This window comes from Kogia breviceps, chromosome X (assembly GCF_026419965.1).
Source record: "Kogia breviceps isolate mKogBre1 chromosome X, mKogBre1 haplotype 1, whole genome shotgun sequence".
NCBI classification, from domain to species: domain Eukaryota; kingdom Metazoa; phylum Chordata; class Mammalia; order Artiodactyla; family Physeteridae; genus Kogia; species Kogia breviceps.
In genome coordinates this window covers 127437052-127454807 of record NC_081330.1, presented here as the reverse complement: position 1 = coordinate 127454807, position 17756 = coordinate 127437052, and the positions used below count along the sequence as shown (strand labels likewise).

General features: G+C 50.0%; 1 protein-coding gene across 1 annotated transcript in view; it reads left to right on the top strand.

Annotated features, from left to right (window-relative positions):
- Positions 1-17756, top strand: part of CLCN4 (chloride voltage-gated channel 4) — an 85233-nt gene that overhangs the window by 63527 nt on the left and 3950 nt on the right. Inside the window, exons 9-12 of the mRNA XM_067024291.1 lie at positions 948-1493; positions 3314-3500; positions 3910-4308; positions 11402-11618. Coding sequence (XP_066880392.1) covers positions 948-1493; positions 3314-3500; positions 3910-4308; positions 11402-11618 — 1349 coding nt within the window. The remainder of the gene's footprint in view (positions 1-947; positions 1494-3313; positions 3501-3909; positions 4309-11401; positions 11619-17756) is intronic.

The following is a 17756-nucleotide window of genomic DNA, read 5'->3' as shown; positions in this document are numbered from 1 at the left end:
GCGCCGAGGAGCGCATGGGGGGTCGGGGCGGCAGGAGGCTTCCCTCCCTAGCCCTCTGAGGACCAGATGCGAAGGAGGGTTGAGAGATTCCTGCAGCTCACGAAGGAGCCGCAGTGTTTGCCATGAAATACGTGTTTTCAAGTCCTGGTGAAAAATTGCCAGTGTGATTTCTGGGGGGAGATTTGCAGTCTCCTCTCTCTTTTTCGTAAACGACATAATGGAGCATTTTTATGTTTTGCAACCCAAATGGATCTAGTCCAGCAGTTGGCCCACGTTGTCTGTAAAGGACCAGGTAGCAAATATTTTAGGCTTTGCAGGTCTCAGGGCTCGGTCGCAACCACTGGGCTCTGCCCTTGTAGCGTGGAGGGCGCCACAGACAACACGCACGTGTGCGGCGTGGCTGCCTTCCAACAAGACCTTCCCTATGGATGCTGAAGTTTGAATTTTATATAATTACCACTTGTCACTAAGTCTTGTTCTTTTGAATATTTCACGTGTCACAAAACAATTCTCTCTTCCCCCAACCATTTAAAAAAATGTACAAGCCATTCTTAACTCATGTGCCCTCCAGATACATTTGCTGGGCCAGGGGTTTCAACCCATGATCTGTAGTCTGGAGAATCAAATCAGAGGTTTCTTTTCTTTTAGGAGGGTCTCTGTGCTGTAAACAGAATTATGATGAAGTGTTCTCATTTCTCTAAAAAAATAGCTCAAACACACCTTGACTAGTATCCGTTCCAATTTTAGACATAGAGTCCTTTAAATATCTTTGTTAGTGCATTTGGGCCGTACTCACACCGACGCTGAGGAAGTGAGTACCACCCATCTTTGGCCTTGAGTGTGACTTTGTGGCCTATGCCAGCGGGTGGCTGCTGATCGGGGGCAGGGGCTCTGGGCGGCTCTTTCTTTCGCCAGTCTCTGATTTTCCACCTGTTCGTCGGTCGCAGGTCAGCTACTACTTTCCCTTAAAGACCTTGTGGCGGTCCTTCTTTGCGGCCCTGGTGGCAGCCTTCACGCTGCGATCCATCAACCCCTTTGGGAACAGCCGCCTCGTCCTCTTCTACGTGGAGTACCACACGCCCTGGTACATGGCCGAGCTCTTCCCCTTCATCCTGCTTGGGGTCTTTGGGGGCCTGTGGGGAACCCTCTTCATCCGCTGCAACATCGCCTGGTGCAGGAGGCGCAAAACCACCAAGCTGGGGAAGTACCCGGTGCTGGAGGTCATCGCGGTGACCGCCATCACTGCCATCGTCGCCTACCCCAACCCCTACACGCGCCGCAGCACGAGCGAGCTCATATCCGAGCTCTTCAATGACTGCGGGGCCCTCGAGTCTTCCCAACTCTGTGACTACATCAATGACCCCAACATGACACGGCCCGTGGACGACATCCCCGACCGCCCGGCCGGGGTCGGGGTTTACACGGCCATGTGGCAGCTGGCCCTGGCGCTGATCTTCAAGATCGTCATTACCATATTTACCTTTGGCATGAAGGTAAGTGAAGGGGAGGGAAGGTGTCAGGGGAGGGAGGCAACCTCTCTCCTTCCGGGGACATCACCCTAGTCCCCAGAATAAGATCGTGACGAGGGGGAAAGGGGAGGTGACGTTTACTGAATGTTCTCATGTGCCGGGCACTTGACATTCTTTTAATCAACAAGAAACAACGCTTTTGATAAACAGCAAGCCTATGGAATCGAGATTTATAACCCCATTTTACAAGTGAAGAAGCTAAGGCTTGGAGTATATCATTCACGTGGAGACGTGTACAGCTTGGTGAATTCTCACAAAACATACACACTTGTGTGACCAGCACCCAGGACCAGGAGCAGAACAGTGGGAACCCTCTAGAAGCCCCTTGGATTCCATGACTGTTGCTTTTTGTGGTATTCTTACGAATTAAAAAAAAAAAAAAGTCTAGGGACTTCCCTGGTGGTCCATTGGTTGAGAATCCACCTTCAATGCAGGCGACACGGGTTCAATCCCTAGTGGTAACTAAGATCCCACATGCCGAGGGGCAACGAAGCCTGCCTGCCACAGACTCCAGAGCCCACGCGATCTGGAGCCCCCATGCCACAACTAGAGAGAAGCCTGCGCGCAGCAACGGAAGATCCCACGTACCGCAACTAAGACCCGACACAGCCTAAATAAATAAATAAATAAAAATATTTTTTGAAAGTCTAAGAAGCTGTGTACTTGGGTGCAGTGGTCAAACACAAACCTGAATTTTTGCCTTAAGAACAAGGAAGGATGAACGTTACTCAATAGGTAAATGTCTCTGATGCAAAGGGATTTATTTTCTTCTGGTGCCTGCTGGGAGAAGCCTGCTTTGAAGTTACAGGGGGTTAAATGACAGGGGGCTAAGGGGTGCTCAGAAAGGAACAATTTCCTCAGGAATGTCTCACACTCTGGAAATCACACCCGAGGATCCAAACTTCACTTGAATTTGGGTAAAGATCCACTTGCACCCTCAGACTGATGACAGCTGGGGGGCGGGGGTGGGGTAGGGTGACATAAATGCAGCTCCCAGTCAGGATCAGCGGTCACACGCAGTCTCCACGAACAGAGTCAAGTCTGTTCTGTAGCACGTGTCTGATCACTAGAGAAATGAACATGTTTTTCACACAGCAAAATATAAAACACGCTATTACCAAGGCCTTTCAGTTTCCATGGTCTATTTCTTTGCTGCATCTAGCCTGGCTTGAAAATATTCAGAATACTTTTCGGAAAATGGACTTTGTTAGCAAGATGGACCTGCCCCTCCCCCCCATCTCTCTGACAGGTGTTTGGCCAGTGTACATACGAGAGGGCAGTAAGCCCGTGCCAGGGTTTTTGGAAGATGCAGGGCAGCTACACTGATGCTTTTAGCTTCTTTCTTTGACCTGTGAACAGTTGAAGGCCTTGCTTTTCCATTTTCATGCTGTGGCTTGACATTTAATTTTAAAAGCTAATCTGAATGACACGTGAGGGGAGAGAGAAAGTGGTAAGTATCTCAAGTGACAGATGTGCACTTTGAATGTTATTTGCAGTGCGGCTTATCATTCTTTAATCCACAGGAGGCAAACTAGGCCAGCTTTTGAAGGCGAGGAAATGAAAGTGTAAAATTCCATTTTCTCCAAGTCACAGTAGATACGACCAAGCAGGTGAAATCACTGGTCCCATGGTTTCCCAGCTGACCCATGTTTTGAAGCGTTGCCCCTCCTTTGAAGACCGAAGCAAAATGCAAGCTTGTCGAGGGGGGCCAGAGTTTCCCGGCGGCGGGGCAGCGGGAACGGGGCTCCCTCCCCTCACGCTTCTTTCCCCTGCGCTCCCCGCAGATCCCGTCTGGTCTCTTCATCCCCAGCATGGCTGTGGGGGCCATGGCAGGCAGGATGGTGGGAATTGGCGTGGAGCAACTGGCTTACCATCACCACGACTGGATCATCTTCAGGAATTGGTGCAGGCCCGGAGCAGACTGCGTCACCCCAGGGCTCTATGCCATGGTGGGAGCTGCCGCCTGCCTAGGTACCGTGTGTGTGTGTGTGTGTACCACCTACAATAGTGGATAGTCTCCAGTTTTCCAGCTCGAGGGGTTCTGGTAGAGAGTGATGCTTGCTGAGTCAGAAACCTGCAGAGCCCACATAGGCTCCACTCACCAGAAAAGCAAGGCGTGTGGTCCTGGGTGAATAGACAACTTGCTGTCCCTCACGGGAGAAGAGCCCCGCAGGCAGATGTGACTTATGGCTCCTGACGCTAGGCTGTGTTTACCGAGCCTGGCCTCTGTCCCAGAGGTCCGAGCCTGGGCGCCGTGTAGGACTGTCTCCGTAGAACAGGTGCCTGGAGGGTAGAGCCGGCTTGTCGGTTTGCACAGTTCATGTCCTCTTGCGGGTGTGGAGTGGAGTCCTGCAATTTCATTCGTCCCTTTGGTTTGCAGGTGGCGTTACCAGGATGACGGTGTCGTTGGTGGTCATCATGTTTGAATTGACGGGTGGTCTCGAGTACATCGTGCCCCTGATGGCGGCAGCCGTGACCAGCAAGTGGGTGGCGGATGCCTTTGGGAAGGAAGGCATCTACGAGGCCCACATCCACTTAAACGGGTACCCGTTCCTGGACGTGAAGGACGAGTTCACCCACCGCACGCTGGCCACCGACGTCATGCGGCCACGGCGGGGGGAGCCGTCGCTGTCCGTGCTCACCCAGGACAGCATGACCGTTGAGGACGTGGAGACGCTCATCAAGGAGACCGACTACAACGGCTTCCCCGTGGTCGTCTCCAGGGACTCGGAGCGCCTCATCGGGTTCGCCCAGAGGCGGGAGCTGATTCTTGCCATAAGTGAGTAAAGCAGGGAGGCTCACGTTTCACAGAGACGAATGGCGCCTCTGTGGCCCGACGTCCTCAAAGGGGTTTGAGAGAGTGGACGAGGGTCGGAGGGCTTCAGGCCAGGTTCTGTCACGCTTTAATGCTTATTCGTTGCACCTGGGCGTCTGGCCCGAATGCCGTAGGTCTGGGGCGGGGCCCGAGACTCTGCATTTCTCCCGAGCTCCCTCTTAATGCTGCTGCTGCCCCCAAGTCACACCGTGAGGGACAGTGTCTTGTCGGAGGCATTCTTGGCTGGACGCCGACCACCACGTTTGCAAGCAGCCCCTGGGCCCCTCCCGTTAGGAGACACGCGCTCCGCCTTTTAGGTACCTACTGGGTGAAGCTGAGCGGGAAGAGGTGGGAGAGCTTGGGCTGGCCGGGCCGGCCGGTCGCAGAGACAGACTTCCAGGCAGGCTGACCGGCTCACATGCTGAGCTCTTTGCCTCAGACGCCTCCCCCGGCGCCGCTCAAGCCCTCCACTCCGCGACTATGTCCGGTGCCATCAGTTAGAGGCCCACGTGGGCCCGGTCAGTTCCGTGGGATGCTTTTCCTCCTCGTGCGCTAACCGGATCAGCTGGGCCGAGGGGCAGGCTGCTGAGTTGGGAGAGCAGAGAGGGGATGGTGCCCAGCTGGGATGTTCCCGACACGGGCGGCTCAGAGAAGCCCCGGGCTCCCGTTGGCCCAGGGATGAGCGCCTTGGAAGGGGAGCGGGAGGTAGGAGGGTTCCACAGACAGAGGCCCGCGTGTGAGTCTTTGGAGGCCCGGGAGGGAGGAGCAGCAGGCCTTAGCGGGCTCCCCGGGGGTGGTCCTTGCGGACTTCCTGATGCAGCGGGGGCAGGGAGCCGCAGGGCACATCCGTGGCGCGCGGTAAACACTGATGCCCCCCCCGGCTCAGCACCCCTGCGTCTCACGGTACGCCGGGGCCCGTGACACGGCTCATGGGTGCCCTTGATGATTGTACTTCCAGAACATTTGTGAAGTTTGCCAGGGGGACTTTTCCAGGTATGATGGTAGAACGCCCCACCGGGAACACACCTTTGCTTATCCCTGGCCTTTGTTAACTATTTCTTAGGCTCTTGCTTTGAATTTCTACAACCTCTTCGCTATGTTACGTAGCTTGTAAAATGTTTTTAAAGTATCTTCATCAAAGGCTCAATAAAAATAAGTTTAAATAAGCTCTATAGCCTCTAATTTTAGCTTGTTGCTCAAACATATTTACCTCCCCCAAGCAACAGTTGATTTCATATTTTAGAAACGAAAGTACATTTGTGCTTTAAGTGCTCCATGATGCTTCTCTTTATTATACGTCCTGTCGTTTAACAGGTAGGTGCCTTTAGGCATGACCATTGCCTTATAAATAATGAGATTTTTTTTTTTAAAAAGCTGTATAGTAGGGTTGGGTTTGTTTTAAATTAATGTAATCAGCAGGCTTTAAAAATTTATTCAGTCCTTAAAATCTTTTAAGCAAAGGTTGAAATTTAAACACTCTAGTAATAAATGTCACGGAATCCATTACCTATTGTGTAGCTCCAGGCACACCTGCTAAGAGAGAGCTTACTAATTTTGCTGAAACCCATTACTGTAATCAAGTGGGAAGCAGTAATTGTCATCAGCCGGTTAGAGAAGAAATTTAAGCTTGCCAACCCAGTGCCCTCCTAGAAGCTATGTTTGGAATGTCTGAAGAGGCAACACGCCGCGTAAATAATACCTTTATGCTTTCCATCAGACCGATAAGAGTATGGAAGCTGCCATTTACATGGTTTGCGGGAAAGCAAGGAGTGTTTGGCTGTGAGCAGTGAGAAAAGCTGTTTTGCTGCTCCGTGGATATAGAAAAGTCCTGTACTCCAGTGGAGAAATTCATTACCTGTATTTGCAGACTTAGACGCCCTTTTGCGAATATAGAAATAGGACATAAGCATTTAGCTAGTAACGATCCCATGCCAATTTCCCTTTCAGGGGACTCGGGAGCAGAGATTTTACATAGATCCGAGATAAGAAAAGAGTAGTAAATGAGACAAAGATTTTTTTCTCACGTGTCATGTTTAAAAAGGTATCAGTTGCTCCCGTGAAGCTGAAAATGTCTTATTTTCAGTCTGTCTCTGGAATGCCAAACCATAGCTGTTGTCTTTGCTGGAGAGCCATTAGTCGCAGCACCTCGGAAGCGTGGCTCTTTCACCATCACGTACTCACACGTAGGGCCATATGTGGCCCTTGTTCAAGTTCCTGGTAGATGGGGCTTTACCTCTTGGTGCTCTCTGCAAACACGAGCCTCTTTCTGTGCTCAGCAGGCTCAGGCTCTTCTAGTCTTGAGTTCCACAGTTAAGTGAGGCTGGATCCAGAGAGGACTCAGTGGGAAGCCGCAAAGATGATTAAAGGGATGGAAAGTTAGAGTCATGGGCCAGAGTTAAGGGGACTCTCATGTTTTTCGCCTGGTGGATGATTTGATGATGATTCTCCAGCATGTGGAAGAGGCCCACTTGCAGAAAGGGATCTATGTCCAGAACTGAACAACAAGATACGTATCAGATCTGTCGGACGGGTTCTTTAGGGATAAAGAGGTTTCTTCCTGGGAGAGCTGTTTGTTAATGATTGGGATAGGCCGTGGAGAACAGCGGTGTCATCTGCTTCTTTCTGCCGGGGATGAAAAGATACATGCAGAGGGACTGCTCCATGCCTTATAAACTATAACTTGTCAGAAGATCATCTGCTTTTTCTTCTAAATAGTTTTTACTTTTTTACCACATCACCTTTGTACTGACCACCACTATAGTTGCTTCTAATTTTCCATTTTAACCTTTCTTGTCAATTACGTCTGTTTTATGGAAGCACTTTTTAACCTTTGATATCTGGCATCTGCCTAAGCTTTTTTAAAATTAAAAAAGATTTGTTTTGTTTTGATTTTTTTACTGAAGTAGAGTGGATTTACAATGTGTTCATTTCTGCTGTGCAGCAAAGTGACTCAGTTATGCATATAGATACATTCATTCTTTTTTATATTCTTTTCCATTATGGTTTATCACAGGATATTGAATATAGTTCCCTGTGCTATACAGTAGGACCATGTTGTTTATCTGTGGAAGCATTTTTTTTCTTTTCTTTTTAAAAATTAATTAATTTATTTTTGGCTGCGTTGGGTCTTCGTTGCTGCACGCGGGCTTTCTCTAGTTGCAGCCAGCGGGGGCTACTCTTCGTTGCGGTGCGCTGGCTTCTCATTGCGGTGGCTTCTCTTGTTGTGGAGCACGGGCTCTAGGCATGCAGGCTCAGTAGTTGTGGCACGTGGGCTCAGTAGTTGTGGCTCACGGGCTCTAGAGCGCAGGCTCAGTTGTTGTGGCGCACGGGCTTAGTTGCTCCGCGGTGTGTGGGATCTTCCCGGACCAGGGCTCGAACCCTTGTCCCCTGCATTGGCAGGCAGATTCTTAACCACTGCGCCACCAGGGAAGTCCCTATGGAAGCATTTTTAACGAACAGGATGACAGCGTATTACCTCCCTAAAATCATGAGTAGTTTCTCAACCTTAACGCCATTAACATTGGGGTGGATCATTCTTTGTTGAGGGGGGCTGTCCTGTGCACTGTAGGATCATCCCTGGTCTCTACCCACTAGAGGTCAGTAGCAACCCCATCCCCCCAGTTATGAGACCCCAAAATGTCTCTGGATATTGCCAAATGTCCCGAGGGTGGAGGCAGAATTACTCCCAGTTCAGAACCATTGCTCTAAAGCCATTGTAATCACTTGCTGGATATGTGATTATTTCCAGTCTTTTAAAATTTCCTGGCCTCTCATAGTTTGTGGAATTCACTTTATCAACACTTTCCTCATTACCCTCCCTGCACCTGGCATTATGATCGTACTGCTGCTAGCAATGGAGTGTCAGGTTGAATGACCTTAACCGGCACTCGTAAAAGGTACATCATTTTTCAGGAGCTGCAGCCACTGATAGTAGTTGTGGTAGAATAGAACAGCAGACCCCCAATACTAGCAACAATTTTTAAAAGTTTAGGGGCTAACAAAAGTTTAGACGTAACAAAAATGATCTTTACAACAAAAATGAAGTTTATTACATTTTTTAAAGTAAAAGTAATACTCAGAATGTTGGGGAAATCAGAAGCAAAAGAGAAAATTAAAAAGGTGCCCACACTTTCAACACCGTAGAAGGCTCTGGTTAATATTTAGTGCTTTTCTTATCTTTTAGGCCTTTTACACATGTAATGCTGGGCTCTCTCTCTTTTTTTTTTTTTTTTGGCTTCTTTTCTAACACAGCTTCCCATGAGTCCCTGGGGTCTGGGAGCCTATACTCTCATAGCACTGGATCATGCCCTGGGTGAGGGCTTGGTTTACCCTTTCTTACAGGAAATATTTCGTGTATCATCCACCATGTGCTGGTGCTGTCTCAGGAGCTGCCCTCTGTGAACTTGCATGCTGGAGTTTGTTGCAGGCATTTTGGTGACAGATGATTTGTTGTCCAAAGTGGGAGTAGGTGGTTCTCCCAGTAGAGAGATGAGGAGAGCTTTCTTGCTGATTCTTCCATTCACCAGCTTTTGGCTGTGCGTCGCACCTCCACCCCCAAAGTTCAATCAAGGCTTTTTTTTTTTTTTTTTTTTTTTGCGGTATGCGGGCCTCTCACTGTCGTGGGCTCTCCCGTTGCAGAGCGCAGGCTCCGGACACGCAGGCTCAGTGGCCATGGCTCACGGGCCCGGCCTCTCCACAGCACGTGGGATCCTCCCGGACCAGGGCACGAACCCGCGTCCCCTGCATCGGCGGGCGGACTCTCAACCACTGCGCCACCAGGGAAGCCCCAATCAAGGCTTTAAGGATAGGTCTTTATAATAGAGCTCCACAGTGGCCTCACAGAGAGCAGAGCCCTTCTGAGAGAGCCACAGCTGCTACTCTCGGAGTACTAAGGAGCGCTGCCCATGTCTCCGGCTCTGACCCCAGCTGTTGCCTTTGATTCTTGTTTGGCAGTGGACGGCTCAGGGCTTTCCTTCGTAATGCCTCCTTTGTGAGATAGGCTCTGTTCTACGTGACAGGCAGAGCCAAGGACACCGACGTTCAGTAGACCTACCCACTCGTTCATCTACTTGTTGGTTGATTGACGCATGTGTGCACTTGGCAAATGCCTGTTTTGTGTCTGCTGTATTCTCGGCATTGTCCAGGCACTGGGAATGCAGTGCTGAGCAGGAATTCACGGAGCTAGGTGCTGTTAGAATCAGGGCTTCTAACCCAATCAGTAGATTCAGAGGCAATGGAAGCTTGTTACTCATTTCAACACGTGAATTGACAGTTGGCTACGTTGTATTTGGTTTTATGAGGGGGCTCAGCAAACCCATGTGATCAGTTCTTGATTGGGTTTTTTTTTTTTTTTTTTTTTGTGATATGCGGGCCTCTCACTGTTGTGGCCTCTCCCGTTGCGAAGCACAGGCTCCGGACGCGCAGGATCAGCGGCCACGGCTCACGGGCCCAGCCGCTCCGCGGCACGTGGGATCCTCCCGGACCGGAGCACGAACCCGCGTCCCCTGCATCGGCAGGCGGACTCTCAACCACTGGGCCACCAGGGAAGCCCCTTGATTGGGTTTTGTGGCTTGATCCAATCCTGATGTTCAACTGGATTGTTGAAATAGATGGGATTCCTGTTACGTGGGACTTTTAGAGAATCAGTCGGTCTGTGAAAATGAGCGATAAGTGTGTGTTGACGGTGGCCGCCCACCTTAGCGTTTCAGGACAGAACCGTCTCCATTTAGGAGAGAAATGCACAGTGTGTATTGTGTGGCATCTACGTCTGAAAACATGTGCATCAGTGTCATCTGGTATTTGTGGTTGAATTGTACTCAATTTGATGTAACTCGATTGAACCTGACCTACATACTGTGCAGGCATTTGCCCAGCGGGCCCTCTGTTCCCCTTTTAAACAGAGACCCGTCTTCAAACTCAGTCTGACCCCGAACGCTGCCAGTTTTCCATTAGAGTCCTCTGTTGCAATAAATAGCCGTAGAGCCAGCAGTTAGAATTTTATTTTTCAAAGAACAATATAGGTGAATAGTAGTCTTTGAGAAGGCAAAAAAAAAAAGAAAAAAATGTATTGAAGAAACCAGGATCCATTTTAAGGCAAGCCTTGCTGTACATTTTCCCTAACCTTTTCCCATGAACCAAAAGAAAGATTAAAATTCCAACAGAAGGAAAATCGCCTTGGAGAAATATCTTGAGACCGATGGATTTATTTCATGTGTGACTTAAAATAGCCTAGGTTTCTAGTACCGCGTGAAGCTGTATTTCTAATGAGTTCCTGTTACCCTACTTTTCTTCAGCTCTCTTTCACGGGGGGCCTGCCAACAGATAGAAATAGGCTAATTGTTACCATAACAATTTTGCTATCTTTCTTTGAGAAATCCACAAAGTGGCCCATATTTAAGAGAGGCGATCCAAGGGGTGGGGGGAATGCAGCTTTTCTAGGGTTATTTCTTTGGTCCCAAGGGTCATAGTTAGACTGAGCTGCGTTTCTGGGCTGTGAGCCTAGGATGGTCCTCTTGGTTTCTTGTTCCTTTCAGGATTTATAATGCCAGCTGGGCCGGTTATACGTTAGTTTGTAAAAAAAAAAAAACCCAAAACCAAAAACCATGTATTAAGGTCATTGGGCAGCCAAGTGAGGTTCCTTTTCACGTCAGACGTCAGCCCCTGATGAGGCGAAAGGGTGGCAGGCCCTGGGCCAGCTGGGTGCCCTGGCGTCCAGGCAGAAGCAGTGCATTTCCCTAAAGGAAGTAGCCTGGTCAGGTCCTCCTTGCAAGACTTTGGCAGTGAATGATCAGGTCACAGCAGGGGGGGTCTCGCACAGCAGGGGGGTCTCGCACAGCATTCGCTTGAGAGAGAGAGATGCCAATTTCACAGATGTTTGGCTGAAGCTCCTCGTTAAGAATGTAGAGTCTGCCTTCTGCGCCCCTCCTCTGTGGGATTCTAGGCTGCTGGGGGAGGGCAGTCGTGTGTTGCCGTGGGGTGGGGTGGGGTGGGGTGGGGTGGGGGAAGGGACTCGGCAAGGGACTCCCGTGGGGCTCACCGTCCGGCTTGCCCATTCCAGAGAACGCCAGACAGAGGCAGGAGGGCATCGTGAGCGACTCGGTCATGTACTTCACCGAGGAGCCCCCTGAGCTGCCAGCCAACAGCCCGCAGCCCCTGAAGCTGCGGCGCGTCCTGAACCTCAGCCCTTTCACCGTCACGGACCACACCCCCATGGAGACGGTGGTGGACATCTTCCGGAAGCTGGGGCTCCGCCAGTGCCTGGTGACGCGCAGCGGGTGAGCGGCGGGACCCTGGGGGGAACGAGATGAAGGGGACGCGGGCTCAGCCCTTGGGGGACTGGCGGGGACCGGGGCAGGCGGGTGGGTGGCAGTGCTCGGAAGAGATGTCACTAGGTGAGCCCGGGAGGAGGAGTTGCCGGCGAGCTTGGGACTCAGGCTTCCAGGTGGGGCTGCTGTCTCTGCCCTGAGGTTGAAGGTTGAGTCCCGAGGGGAGGAGCCCACGGGGAGGGGCTGGGGCTCCCCCGCCACCCGCAGTGGTCCTGGCTCTGGGGGAAGGTTCGGTCTGTCCTGCTGTGACGTTGCGATGTGACAGCACATTCCTCCACGTCACGGCGCTCTGCAGAAGCGAGCAACAGGGGTCTCAGGGCTGATGAGAAAACTAGGGTTAGGCGCACAGCGCTCGAACACTTCGTCCGTGACGGATTAAGAAAAAAAGAGAGATGGGAATCTCATAAAAACGGTCAGACATTTACACACATTAAATGGTTGAGAAGCATATCAGAAAGACAGTTTACTGTCCCTTCACCTTGAGCAAGCCCCGCAGTGGCTTGTGGAAGCGGGCATCGCGAGGGCTGCGGCTGAGTATTCCCCTGCCCCCGGGAGCTCCCAGCCGGGGCATTTTTCTCTGTCCTCCTGGAGTTGCTTGTGGATGAAGTCACCCACAGGCAAACGTGAGGTTCACAGTATGCTCAGATTGCTTCCTTATACATCAGTCGGTTTGAAGCGACTTCATGTGTTCAAACGTTATCGCAGAGCCGAGCGATTTGGTGGCCCATGGCATCGTCGCCGCCGCAGCAATATTGCTTTCGCTCTGTGTTGTCGCGAACTAGGAAAGCAGCTCCGCAAAGATCAAAGGTTCGTGATGGTGTGAGAGGTGCACTGCTCCGTGGGCCGTGCTTCGGGCTCCGGGGCTCTCCCTAAATTCCAGGGCCTCAGAAGCTTGGGTGGAGCGAGAGATTGGCTCCGTCCAGGTAGCCCGGAACCTAGGATCCTCTGCCCAGTTGAGTCCTTTATGGGCTGGGGGGTGGGAGGTGGGGTATGGGCCGTGGAGACATTGGTGCCAGGCATTCTTCCCGCCGCGCTGCTCGTGGCTCTGCAAGGAGCTGAATTTGCACTTGACCCAGAGGACTCTGCCGATGGGACGAGTGTCCTCCTTAGCTCTGACTGCAGCTGGGGTATGTCTTGCACATGGGGAGGGGCAGTCAATAAGGAACAAATAAATAAGCGTTTGAGGCTAGAGGTCACTTCTGCTGGTGGTTTTTAAAGGAAGTCAGTGGTTCTCACCCTCGAGCAGGCGTCAGAATCCCCCAGGGGAGTAAACCTCTAGGTTAGACCCAGAGTGCCGGGCCCTCCTGCAGCTACTGATCCCTCCGACCTGGGAGGGGGCCCGAGAATGTGTATTTCTAACCAGCTCCCAGGGGTTGCTGCTGGTTGGGGTCCCCACTCTGCAAACTGCTGAAGCCCACCGATGAACCTGAATTTCCAGCGCTTGGCAGAAATGCCACCGGGATCACCCGTGTCATCTCAAGTGTATAGCAGTTTCTCTTTCCCTTTAAAATAATAATCCAATGTCAGTTATCATTGGAATCTCCAGTTCTGGCAGGAAATGCTGCCCTCGACGCCCGCTCACACCTCATGGAGCCCCGTGAGGTTTTCCTGTGAAGATCTGGGTGTCGAAATTGGCTCCGAATGTTCGGCGAGAAAACAATCGCACCCTCTCTCTCGCTCTACATATTTTAAACAAACACAGATGCTGATACATTAGTGCTGGCAAGAGATCCTTGTTTGCGGGGCCTTTCATCTTCTCGGGCTTTGAGCCAGGGCAGGCGCGGCTCAAGCCAGCTCGCGTTTTTGATGTATTCCGTCGCCATGTGCCTTTCCTGCTCTAGGCCAATCACTTGAGCTCGTACCCTTGACTCGCGTTGTCTGCAGGATTTCTCAGTGCCTGGGCTCCCAGGTGATCGTGAAAACAGACCAAGAGCCAGGGAAGTCTTTGTCTCCCTAGGGCCAGAGTCTAGGAAGCCTCCAGTGGCCAAGAGTGAATTTGGGATTTCCTCCACAGAGGATCTAGAAAGAAAAAGTGAGAAGGGGAGATGGTGTCAGCTTCCACCAAGCCCTGCTAGGTGGGCCTTGGGGGCCTGGACGCCGTGGCCTTCTCGCAAGAGCCCAGCTGCCCTAATCTGAATTATGTTCATGGTCCTAGATGGACTGTTTATCATTCCCCAGATTCACTTGAACTGCTACCCAAAGGGGCTGGAAGTTTAAACCCTTGATTTATATCAAGTAGGACGTTTCATACCACTAACAAACCCCGCTTGATTTAATGCTGCCTCCTTTCGGGAGGATGTTCAACTTTCTTCTTTTCTGATAGTTATTTCCCCAGAGCCATTATAACCAGCTTGACTTACAGACGTAGTTACCAAGCTTTAAGACGGGGTTGTCAGGACTGCATGTGCCTGACCTTTTGATATTATCTCCGGGGTGACTGTAAGAGGACAAAACCCAGGCTTTGTAGATATGGGAGGGGTGTCTGTGTGTGTTAACAAGTTGTGTTTTCTCAAAGTGGCGTTGGTTTCATCGGCATCTTACTGAGCATCTATGTGAGGGAGAACTGGAGGAGGGTCAAAAAGCGTTTAAAAAAAAAAAATCAAGGAGCTTGTCATCTACCGAGGAACATGGACGCCTTCCAATTTGAGTGGTGTTCCCCGGGTGTTCTGGAGGGCAGTGTCCTCAGCCAGGCTTTCCAGTAGAAAAGAAATGTCCGAAAGAACAAAAGAGCCTTTTAAGCTGAGGGAGTGTCTGCCAGTTGGTGGCCGCCAGCCACGGAACTCCTCCCACCGTGGATGAAAAGGTGCTTCACCTTTTCACGTGCTGCCACGTCTCTGATGATCGCAGCTTTCTTAGTGGTGTGTTATACGCGTAAGCTGCTTGCCTTCTGACTATTCCTTTTTGATTTATTTTATTTATTTATTTATTTATTTTTGCTGGTACGCGGGCCTCTACTGTTGTGGCCTCTCCCGTTGCGGAGCACAGGCTCCGGATGCGCAGGCTCAGCGGCCACGGCTCACGGGCCCAGCCGCTCCGCGGCATGTGGGATCCTCCCGGACCGGGGCACGAACCCGCGTCCCCTGCATCGGCAGGTGGATTCTCAACCAATGCGCCACCAGGGAAGCCCCCTTTTTGATTTTAAAGGGAGTTGAAGGACCGTTATGGACTGAACTGTGTCCCCCCCCCCCGCCCCATCCCAGAATTCATATGTTGAAGCTCCAGCCTCCAATATGACTGTCTTTGGAGATGGGGTCTTTAAGGAGGTAGTTAAGGTTAAATGAGGTAATAAAAGTGGGGCCCTAATCTGATAGGACTGGTGTCCTTAAAAGAAGAGGAGTGGGCTTCCCTGGTGGCGCAGTGGTTGGGAGTCTGCCTGCCGATGCAGGGGACACGGGTTCGTGCCCCGGTCCGGGAGGATCCCACGTGCCGCGGAGCGGCTGGGCCCGTGAGCCGTGGCCGCTGAGCCTGCGCCTCCGGAGCCTGTGCTCCGCAACGGGAGAGGCCACAACAGTGAGAGGACTGCGTACCGCAAAAAAAAAAAAAAAAAAAAAAAAAGAAGGCGGAGACACCAGGGATGCTTGCACAGAGAAAAAGGCTGTGTGAGGACACAGCAAAAAGGTGGCGTCTGCAAGCCCAGAAGAGGCCTCTGGAGAAACCAAACCTGGCAGCACCTTGATCTGGCCTTCCAGCCTCCAGAACTGGGAGAACATACATTTCTGTTGTTAAGCCACCTACCTAGTCTGTGGTGCTTTGTTACAGCAGACCAAGCTAACTCCATCAGGACGCAGACTCAGCTTGGCAGGTTTAGTATAATAGCATCTCGTTTTATGGGGCATCTTCGATTTTACTGTATTTTTATAAATTTTAGAAATGTGTTTAAAGTGATCTATGAGCACTGTTAAAGTCAAGTAACTCTAAACAGCTGCAAGGAACAATTCCTGGCTCTGTCCTCCTTCACCACCCACCCCCTTTCAGACAACCACTTTCTTCCCCCTAAGAATTTTGTGTTCTTGAATTAATAGACTTTATTTTTCAAGCAGTTTAAGGTTTACAGCGTAATTGAGCAGAATGTACGGAGTTCCCTCTATGGTCCTCTCTCTGTTGCCCTTACTGTCAAGTCTTGCATTTGTGTGTTATATTTGTTGCCGTTGATGAGCCAGTATTGAGATGTTATTATTAACTACGTTCCATTGTTTGCATTAGGATTCGCTCTTGGTGTTGTACATCCTGTGGGGGTGGACAAATGTATAATGACACGTATCCACCATTGTAGTATCATCAGGAATAGTTTCACAGCCCTACGAGTCCTCTGTGCTCTGCCTCTTCGTCCCTCCCTCCCCTCACCTCCTGGCAACCACTGATCCTCTTACTGTCTCCATCATTTTGCCTTTTCCAGAATGTCTTAGAGTTGGAATCACAGTGTGTAGCCTTCTCAGATGGCTACACTTCTCACTTAGTGATGTGCATTTCAGGTTCCTCCATGCCTTTTCCTGGCCTGATGGCTCATTTCTTTTTACAGCCAAGTAATATTGCATTGTCTGGATGGACCAGTTTGTATCTTCACTCACCTACTGGAGGACATCTTGGTTGCTTCCAAGTTTTGCCAATTATGTATGACGCATACATCTTCTAAGACTAAGGACATTCTTTTACATAACCACTGAGCCATAATTGCACAAAATTAATGTTAACTCAATATATCACTCAATACCTAGTTCATATCAAATTTCAGTCCAGAGTTCCTTCAAGGTTCAGACATCGCATTTGGTTGTTTTGCCTCTTTTGTTTTTTTATCTAGAACAGCTCCCTGCCTTTTTTGTTTGTTATTTATGAGATAGATTTTTTTTTTTAAGAATCCAGACCAGTAGTCTCACATTCTGAATTTGATTGATTGCTTCCTCATGGTTTGATTTGTTTTAAGTAGTTTCGAGTTTCGGGCAGTGTTCCAATGTAGATGATGTCATAATGTCAGCTCTTCTGACTTTGTTGGTGATAAGCTCCATCACTGGGATGAGGTGGGAGTGGCCAGAGCCGTCTGTAGTAAAGGGACATTCTTCTCTTTGTACGTAATCTGTGGAGGGATGCTTTGAGACCATGTGAATTTTCTGTTTTCCAGCAACCATTTACCTGATGGTTTTGGAATCCACTGATAATTACTGGCTAAACTAATTATTACATTGGGGGTTGCAAAATGTTGATTTTCTAATTCTTTTGTGCTTGCTACATTTTTTCCCCATCTTTTTTGTTTTTTGATTATCATGTTAGTCATGGTACTTTCTTTCAGTGTTTTGTCATCTGTATTGTCATTATTCTTTTTGTTTAGCATGCTTTTAAAGGCCCTTTTTGCTATTTTTCTATCACCTGAAGATGTTCCTATAAGATGGAGGGGCAGAGGTAGTATCTGCTGTCTCCCCCGGTGTGATAGATGGGGAAACTGACGCAAGAAATCCATCGCTTTTTCAAGGTTAAGGTCCAGTGTGGTCAGGGACAAGGTAGTGAGAATTCTGGCCCACAGTTTCACTAACCAGCGTCCCTTTCACCAGCTGTCACTGACTGGAGTACTGCTCCGGGTACTTGCGGCCCGTCTTCATGTTCACTTCCTATTAGTAAGAGATGAGTTTCATAGTTTGGCTTTCATGAAATAAATGACAGTGTATTACAGTTGCGTTTTCTGATTTTTTTGGTATATCATCATTTTACCCACATACAGAGTAGAAACCTGTCATTTCAATAGCCGTGTAGTACTCCAGAGTGAGACTGCCATCCTTTACTTCTCTATTCTCCTCTTCTTGGGGATGATGGAGACATGGTGAGCAGCGTTTTGCAAACTAATTTGGCAATGGAACTTCTTTTCTCTGAAGAGCTTGCGAACATCCCCTCTTTCAAACCTTTCACTTTCCCCAGGGGGCATGATTTGACCCCAGCAGGTGGTTATTTAAGTATTTAATAAAATGGAGAGTGAGGCATGATCCAGGGGCACTGTTTACGGTGTCGTGTTTGTGAATGGTGCTACCTGGAGTTGAGCAGTATACAGTATAGGTGGCCCCATACCAGGGTCCCTGGGAAGTGGCATCGTTTTTTGTAAGT